This window comes from Leucopleurus acutus (genome assembly GCF_964270905.1).
Source record: "Leucopleurus acutus genome assembly, chromosome: 19".
In the NCBI taxonomy this organism is placed as follows: domain Eukaryota; kingdom Metazoa; phylum Chordata; class Mammalia; order Artiodactyla; family Delphinidae; genus Leucopleurus; species Leucopleurus acutus.
In genome coordinates this window covers 44,729,750-44,749,983 of record NC_139161.1, presented here as the reverse complement: position 1 = coordinate 44,749,983, position 20,234 = coordinate 44,729,750, and the positions used below count along the sequence as shown (strand labels likewise).

Below are 20,234 nucleotides of genomic sequence, written 5' to 3'. Positions count from 1 at the left end.
ATATCTGTTGGAATCCCTGCTTTGAATTCTTTTTTTTTTTTTTTTTTTTATATTTTAACCATGTGCATTTTATTGCATGTATTCATACCTTATTAAAGCTTAAAAATATTATCCAAAATAAAAATCTGGATTTCTTACTCTTTTTGTAAAATCCCCTATATTGACTTCACCACTTTCTGCCTCACACCCTGGGAGGGTCACCTTGCCTCAGTGGTCAAAAATATAAGGAAGCAATGAAGACTGTTCCCACCTGATTCAACAGGAATACTGTCTGGGTCACAAAGTCCATTACTCGATGAAAAGATATCCCTTCTCTCTATTCTCATTTTTCTGTCTGGCACAGAAATGGCCTTGAGGAGGATAGCCCACAGAGGCTACAGAAATCCACAAAACCTTCAGATTATGTTCTCTTGTAATGCCCTTCTCAATTCAGCCACAGTGACTGGAACACTGTCATTGTGGATGCCCCTTTAAATGAGGCACATTCCAACCAGCTTGTAATAGTGTCCTCCTCCCACTATTAATCCAATGTTTTCTGTAACAATTATCATTCCCCCTATAATCTTACAACCAGTGATGCTACACTGCAGAATTCTGCACATAAGGGCACATGGCTCTACTGCAGGACCTGGGAGAATATTTTCCTCACTAATGCTGAGCTCAAGGCAATATCCCCTGTGAACAAGACAACAATTTCATGTTACTCTCAGAAGCAAGGAAGATTGTCACAATTGCTCCTTCCCCAGGCTGACCTCTGAACCAAGAAAATATGGCACTCAGGCCACAAATTAGAACCAGAAAGCTCTGTACTCTTTCCTTGGAAACCTTGGGCAATAATGCAAACAAGGCCAAAATGGAGAGAGGTATAACTGCTATCATATTGTGCCCTTAAGGCACACAAAGCGTGGGATTCCCAACAAAAGCTGATCAGTCCTTTATGTTAGCAGAACCCGTGTTTTCAAATCATCCCCTACAGTGAATGGAACCTCAAGATTAAATGTGGCTTAAACAGTGAGACCTTTATAATTGCACAAACCAGAGCAATGAGAGGGAATCTACTCCTGGATTGGTGACTTGATGGCTAGAAAATTCTATCATAGGAGTTATGTGAGGCCAACAATATCCCTGAATAAGGTCGTCCATTTTTGCAAGTCACAAGCAGAGTCCTTTGGGCCAAAAATGGGTCAGGTCAGTGACTTAACTCATCAAAGAAATGAGAAAGGAGTGAGTGCTCAGGTTTCTCACAATCCCTCCTGTGAATGGGAAAGACCAATGTTTCTTTCCCTGCACATCCTGGGGTGGGTGAATGCTGTACACTGTGAGTACCTGCCAGGTGGGAGAGGTGAAATGGCTTTGGCCACAGAAACAGTCAATGACAGAAATCTGGCAAGGGACCTGGGCAGGTTAAAAAGTACAGTGCAGCTCCCACATACCTGGATGTTTGCAGATGTCTGGATGTATGAGGTTCAATTTAGATGGTACCATGATGAGGGATCTCAAGTGTTGACATACTGAAAAAGGAAACTGTACATCCCTGCACATGTAAGATGTTTTTTCCCTTCTGAAATCTGTGGTTCCAGAGTCAAAACCTTGGGCTAATGGCCTTATCGTATTCATTGCATTAACAAGGCCTTGATCCAGTGTAAACAGTCTAGTGTTTTAAGAGACTGGAGCTGTAGGTAAAGAATTCAGCATATTCCCCGAATTGTAAGGCCTTTTCTCACTGTGAACTCTCTGATGTGTGATGAGGTTAGAGCTTTGGCTAAAGGATTTCCCACATTCACTGCACTCATAAGGCCTTTCTCCAGTGTGAACTCTCTCATGTCTAATGAGATGGGAGCTTTTGCTAAATGATTTCCCACATTAGCTGCATGTGTAACATCTTCCTCTAGTGAGGACTCTCTGGTGCTGAACAAGTGTGTTTGCCACTGAAAGTTTCTGGGCAGTATCCCCATTTATAATGATTTTTTCCCCTTGGAAAGGGAGTCGCATGCTCAGTTCCACTATTTGACTTCTCCCAGGTGCATGTGGCCTGTTGGTGAAGAAATCCTGAGTTGCCCAGGAAGTCCTTCCCAACATCCCCAAAGGTAAAGGGCTTCCTTGATACATAGAATTTTCAGCTGTTCATAAACAATGTTCTCCTCACATCACTTCTCAATTGTTTCTCTCCAGTGTGCTGCTTTTTGTGATGGAGGTTTGCTCTGAAATAGAATGGTTTCTCACATGCCCCACACGTGTAGTTTCTGCCCACAGCGTGCTACCTCGTACTCAGCCAAGTGAAAAATGTCACTCAAGATCGGGCCACACATCTCATAGAGATTGGCCTTCTGGGGAGACAGACCTGCCTTAACAATTCTGATCTGTGAGCTTCCTTGATCAGAGATACTCTGCTCAGAAAGTGCCTCCTCATCCTCTTCTCCATGCCAACAACCCGGGGAGGTTGTAAGTGCCAAGTTCTCCAGCATCACATCATGGTACAGGCATCTCTGAGCCTCGTCAAGGAGACCCCATTCCTCCAAGGAAAAGTTCACGGCCACATCTTCAAAAGTCACACTGCCCTCAGGCGGGTCCCTCAGCGCCGCCGCAGCCATCGGACTCTGTGGGCGGGGCGGGGCCGGTAGCGGCGGGAGAGGAGGCAGGACGCGGACACGGCGGTCCCTCTCCCGGGCCTGGCGCTGGGCACCCCGAGAGACATCGCCGAACCTCAGGCCCGCCTCTATGCCACAGGGTCAGCCCCTCCTCTCGCACCTCTTCTTTCCCATCACCTCCGTCCCTACCCAGCGTTGCGGAGCTGAAACAGACCAAGCCCTGCTTTGAATTCTTTTCAAAGAATTGTATATACAGTTCTTGTGTATATATACATACATATATATATACAATATATATACGATATATATATATGATGTGTGTGTATATATATATATATATATATATATATATATATATATATATATATATATATATATGTGTGTGTGTGTGTGTTTATATCCAGAAATGGAATTGCTGGATCAAAGGGAAATTCTAATTTTTTTGAGGAACTGCCACACTTTTTCATAGCAGCTGCGCCATTTAACATTCCTATCAGCAATGCACAAGAGTTCCAATTTCTCACATTCTTGTCAGGATATTTTATCATACAATATCTTGTATGATTTTTTAAAAATATCTTTTGCTTTAAATATATTTTTATCAGCACTTCGTAGCTACAGATTCCAGCTAATTCTAATTGTGGAAAAATGACTATCATATAAACTGATCGTAAAGTCCTCATTGGCAAACCAAGTGGTCAAAACAGATTTACCTTCTGTTAGAAGTCTGGCTTCATTTTATACGTTTCCATAAAAAACCTCTCACTTCTGAATTTCAAGACAGAACTGTGCCATGAATTTGTTGCCTGAATGAAATAAAGTACTACCAGTTTCAGTATTTCTTCCTAATGCTCTCTTTGCTTTACTTTCAAGGTGTTCTCTTTCAAGATTGATGTATTATTTGACAGTAATGAGATGAAAGAGGTGAGGTCCTTATTAAAAAAAACCCAAAACACACAAAACTGTTTACTTGGCAACCCAGGAAGTTTTTACACACAGGGACATCGTGCCGCAGTAATATTTAAGATGTATGAGAAGTATGTCTATCTTTTGTAACGTGGGAGAATGGTGATCATGAAGGGGTAGGTGGAAAAGGACACCCTGAAGGAGAATGGTGATGGCGGAAAACAAGTTGAAGTTGTTAAAAAACATATGTGCTGGGAGCGGAGTCAAGATGGCGTACTAGGAGGACACGGAATTCGCGTCTCTGCGCAACTAGGGCACCCACCAGGCTCTGGTGGGGTACCAGTGACTGGGTAGGACGTGGGGCATGGTGGGAGTGAAGGGGGAGGAGAAATGGAGGCAGGACGGGACTGGTGCCCATGCCCAAGAGGGAAATTGGGGAACCACTGGGAGGGCAGAGGATCAAAAGGTAGTGTGGCCAGGTTTCCCCTGCCCACTTAGGCCCCCAGGAACCTGCTGAGACCCCGGGCCTGATCCTTTGCCCACCAAGGCCCCCTCCAGCCATGCGTGTCCTGAGGGAGAGGGAGGGAGGGAAGAGGGAGCAAAAGTAAAGGCCGGAACTCCGGGACTGGCACCCCTGAGGGGTGGCTGGGGGAGAGGAGGAGTTCCTACACCCAGCGGGACCCACCCATGGTTAGGGGTCCAGCGGCGACGGGGGAGACCCTGGGGGAGACGGTGGGGGAGGGGTAGAAGGAATGGAAGGGAACATGGCCAGCGCTTTCCTTGTCCACTTAGGCACCGGGGAGCCTGTTGGGCTCCCGGGCCTAATCCTCTGCCCTTGGAGCCTCCCTCCTGCCACGCACAGCCCAAGCCCCGCCCCTACACCCCCACCCAGGGCCCCACCTCTACACTCGGAGACTCCCTCCAACATGCTGGGCCTAAACTCCACCCACAAACCTTCACTCAGGGCCCTACCTCCAAACTCCAGAACCCCACACTCCAGAGGCCCTCCTTTCCACGTGCTGCCTCTTCCCTTCTGCACAGGTCCTAAGCAGAAGCCCCGCCCCATGCTCAAATGTCACCGCCCCACCCACCTAGGTCCTGCCCCACCCTAAACCCCACCCCTGCCTAACTCCCACCCCCACCTAAACTCCGCCCCCATAGCCAAGGCTTTTTTTTCTTTCTTTTTTGAATTTTATTTTTTATACAGCAGGTTCTTATTAGTCATCCATTTTATACACATCAGTGTATACATGTCAATCCCAATCTCCCAATTCATCCCATTCCCCCCCACCCCACCCACTTTTCTCCCTTGGTGTCCATTCGTTTGTTCTCTACATCTGTGTTTCAATTTCTGCCCTGCAAACTGGTTCATCTGTACCATTTTTCTAGGTTCCACGTACATGCGTTAATATGCGATATTTGTTTTTCTCTTTCTGACCTCACTTTGTATGACAGTCTCTAGATCCATCCACGTCTCTACAAATGAGTAGTGTATATATGTCTACATATATAGTGTGTGTATATATATATATATATAGTGTATATATGTCTACATATATAGTATATATATGTCTACAATTTCCTTTTTCTGGCTGAGTAATATTCCATTGTATATATGTACCACAGCTTCTTTATCCATTCGTCTGTCGATGGGCATTTAGGTTGCTTCCATGACCTGGCTATTGTAAATAATGCTGCAATGAACACTGGGGTGCAGGTGTCTTTTTGAATAATGGTTTTCTCTGGGTATATGCCCAGTAGTGGGATTGCTGGATCATATGGTAATTCTATTTTTAGTTTTTTAAGGAACCTCCATACTCTTCTCCATAGTGGCTGTATCAATTTACATTCCCACCAACAGTGCAAGAGGGTTCCCTTTTCTCCACACCCTCTCCAGCATTTGTTGTTTGTAGATTTTCTGATGATGCCCATTCTAACTGGTGTGAGGTGATACCTCATTGTAGTTTTGATTTGCATTTCTCTAATAATTAGTGATGTTGAGCAGCTTTTCATGTGCTTCTTCGCCATCTGTATGTCCTCTTTGGAGAAATGTCTGTTTAAGTCTTCTGCCCATTTTTGGATTGGATTGTTTGTTTTTTTTAATATTGAGCTGCATGAGCTGTTTATTTATTTTGGAGATTAATCCTTTGTCTGTTGATTCGTTTGCAAATATTTTCTCCCATTTTGAGGGTTGTCTTTTCATCTTGTTTATGGTTTCCTTTGCTGTGCAAAAGCTTTGAAGTTTCATTAGGTCCCACTTGTTTATTTTTATTTCCATTACTCTAGGAGGTGGATCAAAAAATATCTTGCTGTGATTTATGTCAAAGAGTGTTCTTCCTATGTTTTCCTCTAAGAGTTTTATAGTGTCCAGTCTTACATTTAGGTCTCTAATCCATTTTGAGTTTATTTTTGTGGATGGTGTTAGGGAGTGTTCTAATTTCATTCTTTTACATGTAGCTGTCCAGTTTTCCCAGCACCACTTATTGAAGAGACTGTCTTTTCTCCATTGTATATCCTTGTCTCCTTTGTCATAGATTAGTTGACCATAGGTGTGTGGGTTTATCTCTGGGATTTCTATCCTCTTCCATTGATCTATATTTATGTTTTTGTGCCAGTACCATATTGTCTTGATTACTGTAACTTTGTAGTATAGTCTGAAGTCAGGGAGTCTGAATCCTCCAGCTCCTTTTTTCCCCCTCAAGACTGCTTTGGCTATTCGGGGTCTTTTGTATTTCCATACAAATTTTAAGATTTTTTGTTCTAGTTCTGTAAAAAATGCCATTGGTAATTTGATAGGGATTGCATTGAATCTGTAGATTGCTTTGGGTCGTATATTCATTTTCACAATATTGAGTCTTCCAATCCAAGAACATGGTATATCTCTCCATCTGTTGGTATCATCTTTAATTTCTTTCATCAGTTTCTTATAGTTTTCTGCATACAGGTCTCTTGTCTTCCTAGGTAGGTTCATTCCTAGGTATTTGATTCTTTTTGTTGCAGTGGTAAATGGGAGTGTTTCCTTAATTTCTCTTTAAGATTTTTCATCATTAGTGTATAGGAATGCAAGAGATTTTTGTGCATTAATTTTGTATCCTGCTACTTTACCAAATTCATTGATTAGCTCTAGTAGTTTTCTGGTAGCACCTTTAGGATTCTCTATGTATAGTATCATGTCATCTGCGAACAGTGACATCTTTACTTCTTTTCCGATTTGGATTCCTTTTTTTCTTTTCCAAGCCAGGACATGGAAGCCACCTAAGCGTCCATTGACAGATGAATGGATAAAGAAGATGTGGCACATATATACAATGGAATATTACTCAGCCATAAAAAGAAACGAAATTGAGTTATTTGTAGTGAGGTGGATGGACCTAGAGTCTGTCATACAGAGTGACGTAAGTCAGAAAGAGAAAAACAAATACTGGATGCCAGCACATATATATGGAATCTAAAAAAAAAAACACGTTCTGATGAACCTAGGGGCAGGACAGGAATAAAGACGCAGATGTAGAGAATGGACTTGAGGACACGGGGAGCGGGAAAGGTAAGCTGGGACGAAGTGAGAGAGTAACATTGACATATATACACTACCAAACGTAAAATAGATAGCTAGTGGGAAGCAGCTGCATAGCACAGGGAGATCAGATCGGTGCTTTTGGACCACCTAGAGGGGTAGGATAAGGAGGGTGGGAGGGAGACGCAAGAGGGAGGGGAAAAGGGGATATACGTATGCATATAGCTGATTCACTTTGTTATACAGTAGAAACTAACACAACATTGTAAAGCAATTATACTCCAATTAAGATGTTAAAAAAAACAAACACATGTGCCTACGCACCTCCTGGAGAGTCTTCACTTATCCCCAGGGGTATGTGTATCCTAGTTTGAAGAATGCTTGTGTAATTAATTTTATCCCCCTCCCAACTAGACATTATTTTTGCTTTATGCAGTCTTTGTTTGCTTAGTTTCCCCCACATGTTCACCAATTTCTTTGTTCATTCTTGTATTGGAAATCTGCTTGTAATTATCCTGCCTTCTTCAAGTATAGCCTTTAGGATTGCCTTTGGCGAGGATCTGTTGATAGTAAACAATTGGTTTTCTCAAAAGATCTTTATGTTTTTACACTAAATGTTAGTTTATAATTCTAGGTGAATTTTCTATCAGAACTTTGGCTATATTATTTGGTTATCTTCTAGCTTCAGTTTTTGCTGTTGAGAAGGCAAGTTTCACTGTTATTCTTTTTAGGCAATTTTTTCTGTTACATTTAGGACCTCCTCTTTGTCATTCTGCAGTTTCACTAAGTTGTCTATCCTGCTTATGATTTGTTGTGCTTCCTAAATTCAACGATTCCTATTCCTAACTATGATCAAATCTAAGAAAAGCTCAGCTATTATTTAATATTGCCCCTCTTGTATCCTTTTATCTTTGGAACTCCAATTTTATATAGATTCAATTTTTTTCACTCTATCCCCCAAGTCTCAACATTTTATTATTTTCTGTGCATTTGTGTTATTTCTGCTGGATATGAGGCAGTGTATATTGGGTAAGTTTTTACAAGTTTTAGTTTTTCTTTGGCTGTGTTCAATGTTCTGCTTATTTTTACTTTCAGTGACTTTTTAAAATTTTATTTGTGTGAGTTGATTACTTTTCAAATATGCCTGGTCATATTTCAAAGACTTTTAGTCCTTGCTTGGCTTTTGGATACCTTCATTTTTCTAAATATTCTTAAGCATAATCATTTCGTATTCTGTATCCAATACTTCCAATATCTGAAGTACTTGGTAATTACTTTGTAATTGTCTCTTAGTATAGTGGCTTATTTCCCTGTGCTTTGTAATTTGGACTGTGAGTTCATATTTGGGTGGGCTTTATCTACCAGAATCCTCTGGGGCCCCAGTTAAGGATGCATTCCTCTCAAAAGAGCATCTGTGTTTGCTTTTGCCAGACACCCCAGGGCACTACCAACTGAGGGCCACTTTAAGTTAATACCTTGGTTTGAGTTTCTTAAGCCTTGATGGTAGCATAAGTCTGAAGTCTAATGACATGTTAGGGCACACTTGTGGTTTTAAAATTCTTGTGGAGGACTTTTTTTCCCAGCAGGAGCTGAGGCAGTAACAGACAAACATACACACACACACACATATATGTATGTGTGTATATATGTATGTGTATATATATATTCTTTAAATTTTTCCTTCCATTAATTTATTAGAAGATATTGAATATAGTTCCTTGTGCTACACAGTAAAGACTTGTTTATTTTATATATGGTAGTGTGCACCTGTTAATCCCATACTCCCAATTTATCCCTCCCCCACCATTTCCCTTACCGTTTGTTTTCTGTTTGTGAACCTGTTGTTTTGTAAATAAGTTCATTTGTACTTTTTTTAGATTCCACATATAAGTGATATCATGAATTTGTCTCTCTGACTTACTTCACTGTATGATAATCTGCAGGTCTATCCATGTTGCTGCAAATGGAATTTCATTCTTTTTTATGGCTGAGTAATATTCTGTTATATACATATACCACATCTTTATCCATTCATCTGTTGATGGACACTTAGGTGGCTTCCATGTCTTGGCTATTGTAAATAGTGCCGCTGTGAACGTTGGGGTGCATGTATTGTTTTGAATTAGATCTTTCGTCTTTTCTGGATATATGCCCAGGAGTGGGATTGCTGGATCATATGGTAACTATTTTTAGTTTTTTAAGGAACCTTCATACTGTTTTCCATACAGAGTTTGTTTTTTAGAATATCTAATCATTCCTGTTGCTGGAAGTAAGAGTTCAAATATTTTTGCTGTACTCAAAAAGATACATGTACACAACTGGTTGCAAAACTCAGCTTAACCTGTTTCTTGATAGATGAAAAAGCATGGACATTAATGATTTGGTCATTCTATTGGTCTTTACTTGCAATCTGTATGATGATGTATATGAAGACGTTAACTTTTAAGGCCCTTGTTGGTAAAATAATTGAACGATGAGTTTTGGTAAACAGTATAGAATGAAAAAGGGCACACAAATGACTAGACAGGGCCACATCTGAATCTGGGAAAAGTTAGGAAGCTTGTATAGCTAAATGCCTCTTGAATTTTTTCAGTGTGTCTAGTGGGATGGAAAAAATGGTTAGTTTTTTAACAATGTGGTTTGAATAACTTGTCTTTAAAAAAAATTGTAGTGAACTGAAAAATGATTTAGAAAATATGTATTACTATAGATATGAGCAATGGCTTACCTGGGGGAAGACTGGTTAGTTGGCTCCACCTTGAATTACTTTTCTTCGTGGAAAAAAATATCATGCCGAAGTATAAAAACATAGATAAGAGGTAATAGATTCAAGTCGTTCATCGTTTGCCTTCGTAATAAGGAAGTGGCTGAAATTAAAAGCTTTAGCTCTGTGTTCACATGGAACAACCTTCCACATTGGTCAAATGGAGAGAAGAGGGCAAGACACAGGAGTGTTCCTAGTGTGCTGTCATTCCTATAAAATTATATAAGCTTGATTGTGCAGAGTATCTCTGGAATGATCCCCAGAAACTGGAAACAGTGGTTTGCACCTCTAGGGAGAACGACTTCCTTTTCACTATCCTTTTGTAGGTTGTACCATGTGAATGTATTACTAATACATACACAATTTAGTTTTTTTTGTTGTCTATTTTTATTTTGGCTGTGTTGGGCCTTTGTTGCTGCACAGGGGCTTTCTCCAGTTGCGGTGAGCAGGGGCTACTCTTCAGGCGGTGCGCGGGCTTCTCACTGCGGGGGCTTTTCTTGTTGCGGAGCACGGGCTCTAGGCGCCCGGGCTTCAGTAGTTGTGGCACATGGGCTCAGTAGTTGTGGCTCGCGGGCTCTAGAGCGCAGGCTCAGTAGTTGTTGTGGTGCATGGGCTTAGTTGCTCTGTGGCACGTGGGATCTTCCCAGACCAGGGCTCGAACCCACGTCTCCTGCATTGGCAGGCAGATTCTTGACCACTGCGCCACCAGGGAAGCCCCACAATATAGTTTTTAAAAGGAACTCACAGTATTGTGTTTACAAGATTTTTCTTCTCAAGGATAGGCGTTCTCAAAAACTCTAAAGCTGTCCATTAAAAAAAACATGGTATAACTGCTGTAATTAAGAAATGGATAAAAATAGTTGGCTGTAAGGATGATGAGCTGTGAAAATTAGTATTATTATCAAAACATAAGTAAAAATAAACCCAGCTTTCTTTACTACTTAGAGATCTTTTGAGCATTTCCCTGAGACAGGAGACCGACTGCTGTTTCAGAGACCTCTGAAGTCGGCTACCTTGCATAAACACTGACCTCTTAGCAAGAAGGTCCGCTTGTTAAAAATTCTACCAACAGCAACCTGAAAACGTTGTAATTTACTGCTTTCCAAGTATCTGGGCATTGTTCACTCATTGGTAAAGTCACAAGAACAGGGGGAAATGTTATCACTTGTGTTTGATTCTTAAAATATTTTAAACCTGAGAGAGGAAAAACTGGATGTTAAATCAGTGAGTAGTATCAGTCTCTTCCATTCAGCCCTGATTTCCAAAATGGAAAACAAGATTGAATAGCATTTAACTTATTCACTGGAAAATTTTTACTTTGTTTTTTCCTTCATGCTGTGTCATTTAAAACACTGAGATAAAAGTACATTAAAGAATGGAATGAAAAAGTGCATGAATTCTGGAGCTGAGATGGGAGTGAGGAGGACCCTGATTTCGGGCTTATGTAAGCGGGTGGATGATGAAGCCCAGAGTTGAGGGGTGAGGCGTACGCAGCAGATAGAGCACTATAACTGGAGTCATTCTCTTCCATCTCACCTGCCAAAAAAGAAAAGCCTGGTGCTGTGCTGCCAGGAGCACCACCCTGGCACTGGTCCTAACCTAATACGAGGAGCCCGGCTCAGTGTACAACTCTACTCCCCTTGTCCCCAGTCCTTTCCCTTCCACAATTCCTCATGAAATAGTTAAACCTCAACTATTTTGCTCGTCTAGGAAGGGGGAAAAAAGAGCTAGTGGGGAAGTGAGAATGATTTAATAATAATAAAATTGTCGGGGGAAAACCATTATTAATTTCATTTTTGACATGGCTGAGGTGCCTGTAAGATACCCAAGTAGAAATTTCTAACAGACACCTAGCAGAAAAATCTGGGTATATAGGTAAGAGATTTGGGGTCATTCTCTTACAGTCAACGAGGCCATGAGGGTAGATGAGGTCACAAGGAGAGTGTCCAGCAGTGGATCTCGGCTGCACATTGGAATCAGCTGGAGGACTTAACAAACAAACAAAACCACAGCACAAAACTGATGCCTGACCTTGCCTCCAGAGATTCTGGGGTGTGGCCTTGAAATTTCTGAAAGTTCTCCAGGTGATTCTACCAAGTAGCCAAGTCAAGAACCCTTGCTTGGCTTTAGAGTTGGATGAAAACCCAGGATTGATCCCTAGCCCAGAGAACACAAACATGGGAGGTTTAAGCAGAGGAAGGAGCCTGTAAGGGAGAGTTGTAGCCCCTAAAAGAGAAAAACAGGTGTGTTTCAGAAGCCAAAGAAAGACCACTTAAGGAAGGAGGGGTGGAGAGTCACTGCAGGGAAGACTCTAAACGTGTCTATTTACTACCATGCTGCCTAGACGTTACTAGAACACAGTAGAAAACAGCACCCCCCAAAGCTGTCTTAATTTAAAAATCCATGCAAGTGATGCACTGTCTTCTTTAATGTATTTTAATTTTAATATAAGAGTAATATTTAAAATGACTTAACCATAGAGAAAAAATGAAATAAAAACTCCAAATCTTATGAGCCACCTCAAGAGATTATCTCCATCTTCTGGATTCTTACACTTAAATGGCAAACAAACTGTAGCTGCTTACAGCCCTGACTTACCTGTTCATACTGATTACTGGCTGTAGAAAACTCCACATTTTTGCGATTATCAATAATTTTAAATTAAGAAATAATCCCCTGGTTAGGTGAGCAGGTTCTAGTGGGAACAGGTCAGCAAGTTTTCTCTAATACTTATCTGTGAAGAAGTTTAGTTTCAAAGTGTTATACGTGCAGTTATTTCTTAATGCTCTCGTGATGAAAACGTTTTCTTACTTAAGCATTATTGATATTAACAAGGCTTCCATATAAGTGATTATTGCACTTTGTAGGTTTTCAAAAGTTTGTTGGATAAAATAAACTAATACTTGTATTCGTATTGATTTATATGCGTTATAACAGTCAACTCCTCCCATGTCAGAAAAAAAAAAAATCCATTCATTTTGCTAAATCAGGAAAAGATAGGGAGAAGTACACACACCACCTACAACCCCAAGAGTAATGCTGTTTTATCTAGTCTCAGGGAAAGTATTCTGAAGTTAGGCAGTTTGGTATCAGGTCTTAGTCACACCACCCAGCTGGGGCTTCTTCAGCTGGAGGTACCTTTGGGATGCCAGGGGCAGGAGGCAGAAAGGAAGAGGAGGGAGGGGTCAAGCCCCCTTAGCAGTCTGCTGCATCCAGAGCAGCTCACTTTTGTTTAATATAATGGACTCCATTATATTGATTTCACATGAAAATAGGATTCTTTGCTTAAAAAAAGTTTGAAAACCACTGGATTAGACTCTATAAAGTCTGGAAAGACTAAATCAAGTTGCATATATTTAAACCACAGTATCTTTGACATCAGTTAACTAAGTTTCCAATATGTTTTTGGCAATCTAAAGTCTGAGAAGATTAAAAAAAAACCCCACAACTAATTACCTCAAAGATTGAAATGGAAATATAAATAGGTAATGTCTCAAAACTTTGCAAATTCAGGATACAAGCTGTACTGAAGAGAAAATAAAGGAAAGGAGTTGAAATAAAACAGATGACACCTCTTTTTCAAATGTCACATTTAATGTTTTCACCACTGTACTTCAAATCTACATTGTACAAAGTGACCAGTAAGTGTGCCACGGTAATTGACCAACCTCTGAGATTGTACCTTTCACACCAGTGTCTTCTTGGGCTCTTTTGATACTAAACACGTTTCTCATTCAAGTGAATTGAAATGCTTCAGTTGGGTTGATTCTCAGGAGCCTCATAAAAAAAAAACAAAGATATTGCACCATCTTTGTTTAGTAATTCAATGTTTGTTTCTTTCACAGCAAATAATTACTTCATTGAAGTTAAAACTTCCAAACATAACTTATTAATAGTCTTCAAATTCAGCTCAGATCACTCAAGATGAAAATACTCTGCTAAATACAGATAACTTACAATAACTTTAACAGTTAATTGTCCATAACACACACCAAGGTTTTTCCTAGACCAATTTTAAGACGATCCATTAGTATTCCTTGTACAGGTGAAAAACGATCTTCAATTTTCTTGTCTTTTTATTTTTAATATAAAAGTTGGAAGGGACATTCAAGTTTCAAGTCTCCACATTGAACTTAAAAAAAAAAAAAATAGTCATCATCAGCATGTGGAGGTAAACAAGCCAAGTTGTATAACTCCAGGAGGTAGAGGCCTTCAATTTGTATTCATATATACATATGCACAGAAGAATTCAGTGTTCCAACAGAAAAAAGAATTTGTCAAAAAGTAATAAGTTATTTACTACTGTGACATTTCAAGACTCCCACAGCTTTGCCTAAGGACACAAACACATTTGACATAATTCCCTATGTGCCTTTTTTTTTGTGGCTTAAATTTTTTTTTAATTTGTTTTTGTCTTTTATTTATTTTTTTTTACTGTCCAGTGCAGGAAAAGTCTCACAAAATTTCACAGACCTAAAATGTGCAAGCTAGTTCTCTCTCTATACAGCAATGTTGGGATTCTTTTGAAATTAGCCCAGAAATGAATTATTTACACACATGAAAGATGCATGCTTGGGGGTTCTTTTATGTAAGAAAGAGCAGAAAAACTTCTAATAAAAATAGATTAAATATATATATATATATTTATACTGGGTAAGGAAAACAAAAGTTTAGTCTCTCCTAGTCACAAATTCATTCTCTCTACCAACAACATTGGATTTTAGACAGCACACATCACCGTCACGGCTCTAATGAGAAGCTAATTATAGGGCTTGATCATTAGGTGGCATGCCCCTCCCCCCTCCCCCCTCCCGAGGTGCAGCCACGATCAGCTCACGTGGCTCCATGATTGGTCGCAGGCAAGGTTTCCAGATTCTTTCGTTTTAGAGAACCCCAAATTTTCAGGAATGGCTCAAATATCAAAATGTATGACTGTCCTTTGTGTGTGTGTGTGTGTGTGTGTGTGTGTGTGTGTGTGTGTGAACAATCTCACTTCATTTTAAAAAAGAAAAACAAAACAAAACAAAAAACACAAAACCCCAAACTCCCAAATTTGGTTCAATTCTCTTTTGTTCTGAGGTGAGCCATAACAGCTGCACTAAATTCATAAAACATGTGCAACTCTGGGTAAAATATTTTTCTTCTAAAAGCACAACCACTTTACAAGATTAAAAGTCTAGTAACATTTCTAAATATTATTCATATCATACAAGTAGTGGTTGTTAATTTAAAACTTCATTAGTAAAATTACAGTACAAGCATGATTAACCTCCAGAATTGCAAATCCCAGACTCCAGTGGAAAGCTACATTACATCTTCAGTAGTACATTATCTTCCACCGTCACTCCCACACCAGAGGAGATGGGGGCATCTCAGACGGCTGAGCAACAGTGGAACTGGAAGAGAAGAGAGACACGGTGAACCGGTTGTAGCACCACAAAAGGCAACAGGGCAATTCATTACTGCCTGTTTTCCCCCTTCCTTTAAAAAAAAAAATTGTAAAGTCCATTCCTGGATTTTTATTTGTTTCTTTTCACTTCTCTAAAGGTGCATTTGTTCCAAATTGTTCATGTAAGGATCTGTATCTGTAGTGAGGTGATATGGTACAGTAGCTAATGAGTGGGCTTGAAAGCAACACATCATTTACTAGTTGTATGACACCGAGCAAATTCCTTCATCTTTCCTCTCCTGGAAAGGGATGCTATCCACCTCATAGGATATTGTGATGAATAAATGAGATAATGTATGTTTTTCACAGTGCCTACTTCATAATATAAATGGTAGCTATTATAAATAATAATGCTTATAAATCAGTCGGGAAGATAACCTTAAAGGATACAGAATTATCCATTTAAAAGTAGCTTCTCAAAATAAGGTGATTTTAAGTGGGGACCTATTTTGAATGAGCCTCATAAGCATTCTTTTATCAAGTTTTAATTGATAATCATTTAGCACTTGTTATCCACAGATCTGTTTTATCAGTTATTTCACATGTCTGTCTAATGTTGCCAAGATTATAGACTTGAGGGGGATGTGTGTCACTTTGCTTCCTGGGGGCCCAGGATAATGAATAACTTGCACCTGAAAGGTATTAAAACACCTAATTGACTCTTAGGGAAAAATATTAAAACAAAGTAATTTTAAACCACAGGGAAGTAAAAAGGCAACTTAATTCCTTCTTTCTACAGAAAAATACATGGAAGGAATGAAAGTCACCTGATTTTAAAAATTACAAACAAAAATTCTGGACCTTGGTTCAATAAATTCAATCAGCTTCAACACTATATCAAGGCCAATTAAAAGGAAAGTGAAGGGAAGGGAAAGACAAGCAAGGAGGAGAGGGAAAAAGGAAAGGCAGGAAGGCAGGAAGCGTGTGGCCTCTCAGATCAAAGCCTCCCTTCGTGCTGCTCTGCGATACCTGAGCCAGACCCTGTTCACCTTTTTCCTTCGCCACAGGCCCAATGATAATCTTTGTCAACAGAGGGCGCTGAAAGGGCATTGCAAGGCCTCTTTTTTTTTTCCCTTGGAAGGCCCAGCTTTGGTCTACCCAAACTTTCTGGCCAGTTTCTCTCCACCTAGCAGGCTCTTTGATGGATCAGCTCTGCTCACCCCTTTTGTAAAGTTTCTTCACCATCATGCTGTGTTCCTGTGGCTCCTCTCCAAAGAGGTCCAAATCTTATTAGCCTTGGGTAGAGGGGCTTCCTCTAAGTTCTCAACTTCTCCCTTGTTCACTCTCCCTCAGTCCAGAGGGAGTACTTGCTTTCCGCATTTGCTACTTCAGACTCTTCAGAATCCTCTTGCATGCCTTTTAGTAGTTAACCATCTTTTCCTAGTTAATGCTTGTTATTAAATTTTCCCTGTTCATATTACTGGGTGTGGTTTCTTTCTCCTGACTGGACCTTGATTGATACAAGGAGTTAGGGAAAAAGAGATGGAGAAGGTAAGGACAAAGAGAGATCAAGAGAATGACGCTTTCTAGGTTCTGAAGGAGGCTTATAGCTCTATAACCAGTAAGACTGTTGGTTTCTCTTTAAACAGGATACACCAGCAGTCCACCTATAAAACAGAATTTTCTTGCTTGCGGTTATTATTAAGGTGGTGGGGATGGCAGTGGGAACTGAGAGGCCCATGTGCAACTCCAGGACAGTGGCTGCCGCGCTGCTGGCAAAGGAAGATCCCCACGGACTTGACCAGGCAGCGTAATGGGCATCTGGGGAACTGCCAAGGCAGCCGCAGTGAACTGGAGCTAGTGTAAGAACAAATGCTTACATTTTTAACATGCTTTTGACTAAGCCAGAACTCACAACAGAAACTTTCTGTTGGACCTTTTATCTGTTATCTAATCTAAATAAAACCAGAAATATGCTGAATGAGAAACTCACAATGGCATCCTTTTAATTCTAACAAGAAAGTCAGAATTACATCCATATAGTTACCTAATAAAGCTCTTAAAAGCAGCAGACTGAGGGTTGATGCAGAGAGGCACTCTGTTTCCTTTCTGCTGTTCCAAAATGAACTGATGAATAATTTCTGTGGAGAAAACAAATATCATACAACCCACGCCAATTTGCAGGCCTGGGAGCAGTGGATTCTCAGGTTAACTCTAGTCAGCATCTGAACGGCATTTCCTAGTGGTTTAGTTAAACACACATGTCATCTATCAGGCAGAATCCAGTGGAACTTTTCTGAAACCAAAATGACAGGTGCTGCTAAACGTAGGCAAAACCCCCCAAAGTGCCATTACGGGGGTTGGAAACCCCATGAGTGGAAGGTGTAAAATGGTCTATAAATTTGAGAGTGACTCCACTGGGTTGGCCTTATAAATGAACTCTTCTAAATTGCTGGTAATTATTGCCTTTTTGAAAATCACTTAAAAAACCTCAGTTGGTATTTAGGTACATAGTTTCAGGCTGGTCACTTTGGGGACGACTCTCTTCTAAAATGTCCTGGAGCAACACTTAGAACCACTCAGAATTCTGGATGTCTTTACCCGCCCCCCCAGTAGGAGATCGTGTCAGGAAATTTTATGAGCAGACTATCAGAAATCCCCTTCTTGTCATCATCCAAGGAATGATTCCCTCAGTGGATGTTTATCCTTTTAAAAACTTTGCATGTTATATAAAAAAGTCCAATATGTATCATTCCATGAAATCACACTGAGTGAATACATATTAAATATACTGAGTCACACTAAGTCAGTCAGCTTTGAAAACAAGAACAAAATGTTCATTCCTCTGCCGGACCTTCCCCTGGATATAAAATCAGTGTTTTTATAACACACACAGCTTTCTTGGCATATGTGCTCCGGACAAACAGCTGTATGCAAGTTTGTAAAACAAACATATAAAGGAGCTTTGATCTCCATCCAGAGCTCAGCTTTCCACACAGCCACATAACAGAAAATGTTACCAGTCACCCCAGCTGGCGGAGGGCCAAAAAAGCAAACTCACCTTTAACCTGTCGGACAGAACTGAGGTTCTTCTCAAAAGTGTCATCAAACTTGGGATTGGTGATGGGCTCAAAGTCACTGGTATAAACTCTTCCAGTAGAGGTGGAAAAGCAACATTTACACATACACGTGTGATATCGCAGTCGCCCTTCATCTAGGTAGGGGTGGGCTAAGGCATCCTTAGCGGATATTCTTTTGGACTGAAATCAAATTTAGAGACCAGCACATCAACACTGCAGATAAACATGACTGTCCACACAGGATCTTTCACGAGCCACAGTGACTGCTTTACACGGCTTATACTTAACTTATGGAACATCCTGTGTAAAGGGATAATTGCGGATGGTGAGGGTAAGACAGTAATTGAATTTGGAGGTGGGTAACATAGCAGTAGAGGGAGTATATGACGTAAGACAACAAACTACTGTGATAAACCACCATACGCTACCAGAAAGCACTTAGAAATGACCCTGCTAAGATCCTGTAAGTTCTTACCTTGAAACAGATATATGCAGGGCCCAAAATGACAAATATCATGACATTCAAATATGTAATGCTTTGGAAGGGATATATTTACATTTAAAATAACAGTTATATTTTCTAAATATGTCTCAGCATTTAGAAGAGATGTGATCATGGTGGCAATTTTACAAAGCTCCTTGAAACGTTTATCCTCTTGGATACCAAATCAACTTGGGCAAAAGCTTCTCTGAAAGCTGCTGGAGTAGGCATCAGCTCATGAATGGCCTGTATGCCATGTTCTGATATCCAGCCCAGGGTGAGTGTCAGCAGCCTGGGGTTTTCTGGCTCTTCAGATCAGAACACTTAATATACTAGTTTCAGGTTACATAAACCATAAACTTTTAAACTCATTTCGCCATGAAAAAAAGAAAAAAGCTGCCCCTCCTTTTAGCTCAGTGGGTATGTAAGTACTACTGAGAGAAGGTGGATTTTGATTTAAGGATGACTCAATAGTAGAGAGTAGAACACAAACTGACACTTTGCCCTGCTTATAATATGATCCAGCACTTCACATAACACAACTAAAAAAAAGAAAACCATCTGCACTCAAACCAAAAATAACTGGATCACTGCAACTGGTTCTGGTCCCCCAAGTAATAAAATGTTAAATATTTCCCATAAACCTGGATTCCCTAAAAACACTTTATCTCTGATTTTTTGCTATGCTAATGTTAAAAGGCATGTCATGACCTTTTGGGATATGATAATAACAAGACAAAGCTGCTGTTTATCCACCATGAAGAGATGAATGTAAGCTTCACAATCCTGGTTTTGTTCCTTTTGCTACTTGTCATGTTTTGTATTTGGTGATGCAGCCCTTCTGAAGTCTGACTCACTAGCACACTTAGCAACTAAACTTTTCCTTTTCTTCCTAAATGAGTCCAACTACTCCCAGAGGTTCCACTGGGATCAAGGTCTAACACCCTGCCTGGGTCTGGGCCCCTCTCAGTCCTCAGCATCTCTGGCCAGTCTCACGTGTGGGACTCAGCTCTTTGGCTTTTGCCCACTAAATCTGGTTATTGGCCAAGTCTATTTCTGTTTCTGACTGAGCATGGCTGATCGTGTCCAAACTGGTGGCAGCAGTGATTGAATCTGGGTTTTAATTTTATCATATGACCATCAAGTCACTTCTGTCAGGTGGCAGATGTCAGAAATTGGGCCCCTGTCAGCTGCCACCAGCAGATGGAATCTGGCTTCACTGTTAGTCTTTTTTGTTCGTCTGGGAACTCTGGTATTTCCTGAAATTTCAGATGCAAAGCTGAAGAGATTCTGGTGTTTTCCTAACTATGGATGGCACGCTCTGTGTTTGAATGTTCCTTGTGCACCAATATGGGGTCCTCTAAAGTGTCTTACCTAAGAGAAGCCTTTGAACAAAAAGTAAATCAAATCCCTAGCATGCAATGATCAACTTTCATTTCTCTAAACAAATTAAGGTCTCTTTGGGACTTCTGAAACACGGCTAAAGAAAGGAGACTCGTTTTTTAAGGGGTA

The 20,234-nt window shown here is 40.4% G+C and overlaps 1 protein-coding gene across 1 annotated transcript in view; it reads right to left on the bottom strand.

Annotated features, from left to right (window-relative positions):
* Nucleotides 1-14,744: 14,744 nt before the first annotated feature.
* The window catches only part of NLK (nemo like kinase), a 142,786-nt gene continuing 137,296 nt past the window's right edge, over nucleotides 14,745-20,234 (bottom strand). The window contains exons 9-11 of the mRNA XM_082861352.1: nucleotides 18,223-18,421; nucleotides 17,209-17,302; nucleotides 14,745-15,168 (exon numbers count right to left, since the gene is read on the bottom strand). Coding sequence (XP_082717478.1) covers nucleotides 15,114-15,168; nucleotides 17,209-17,302; nucleotides 18,223-18,421 — 348 coding nt within the window. The 3' untranslated portion in view covers nucleotides 14,745-15,113. The remainder of the gene's footprint in view (nucleotides 15,169-17,208; nucleotides 17,303-18,222; nucleotides 18,422-20,234) is intronic.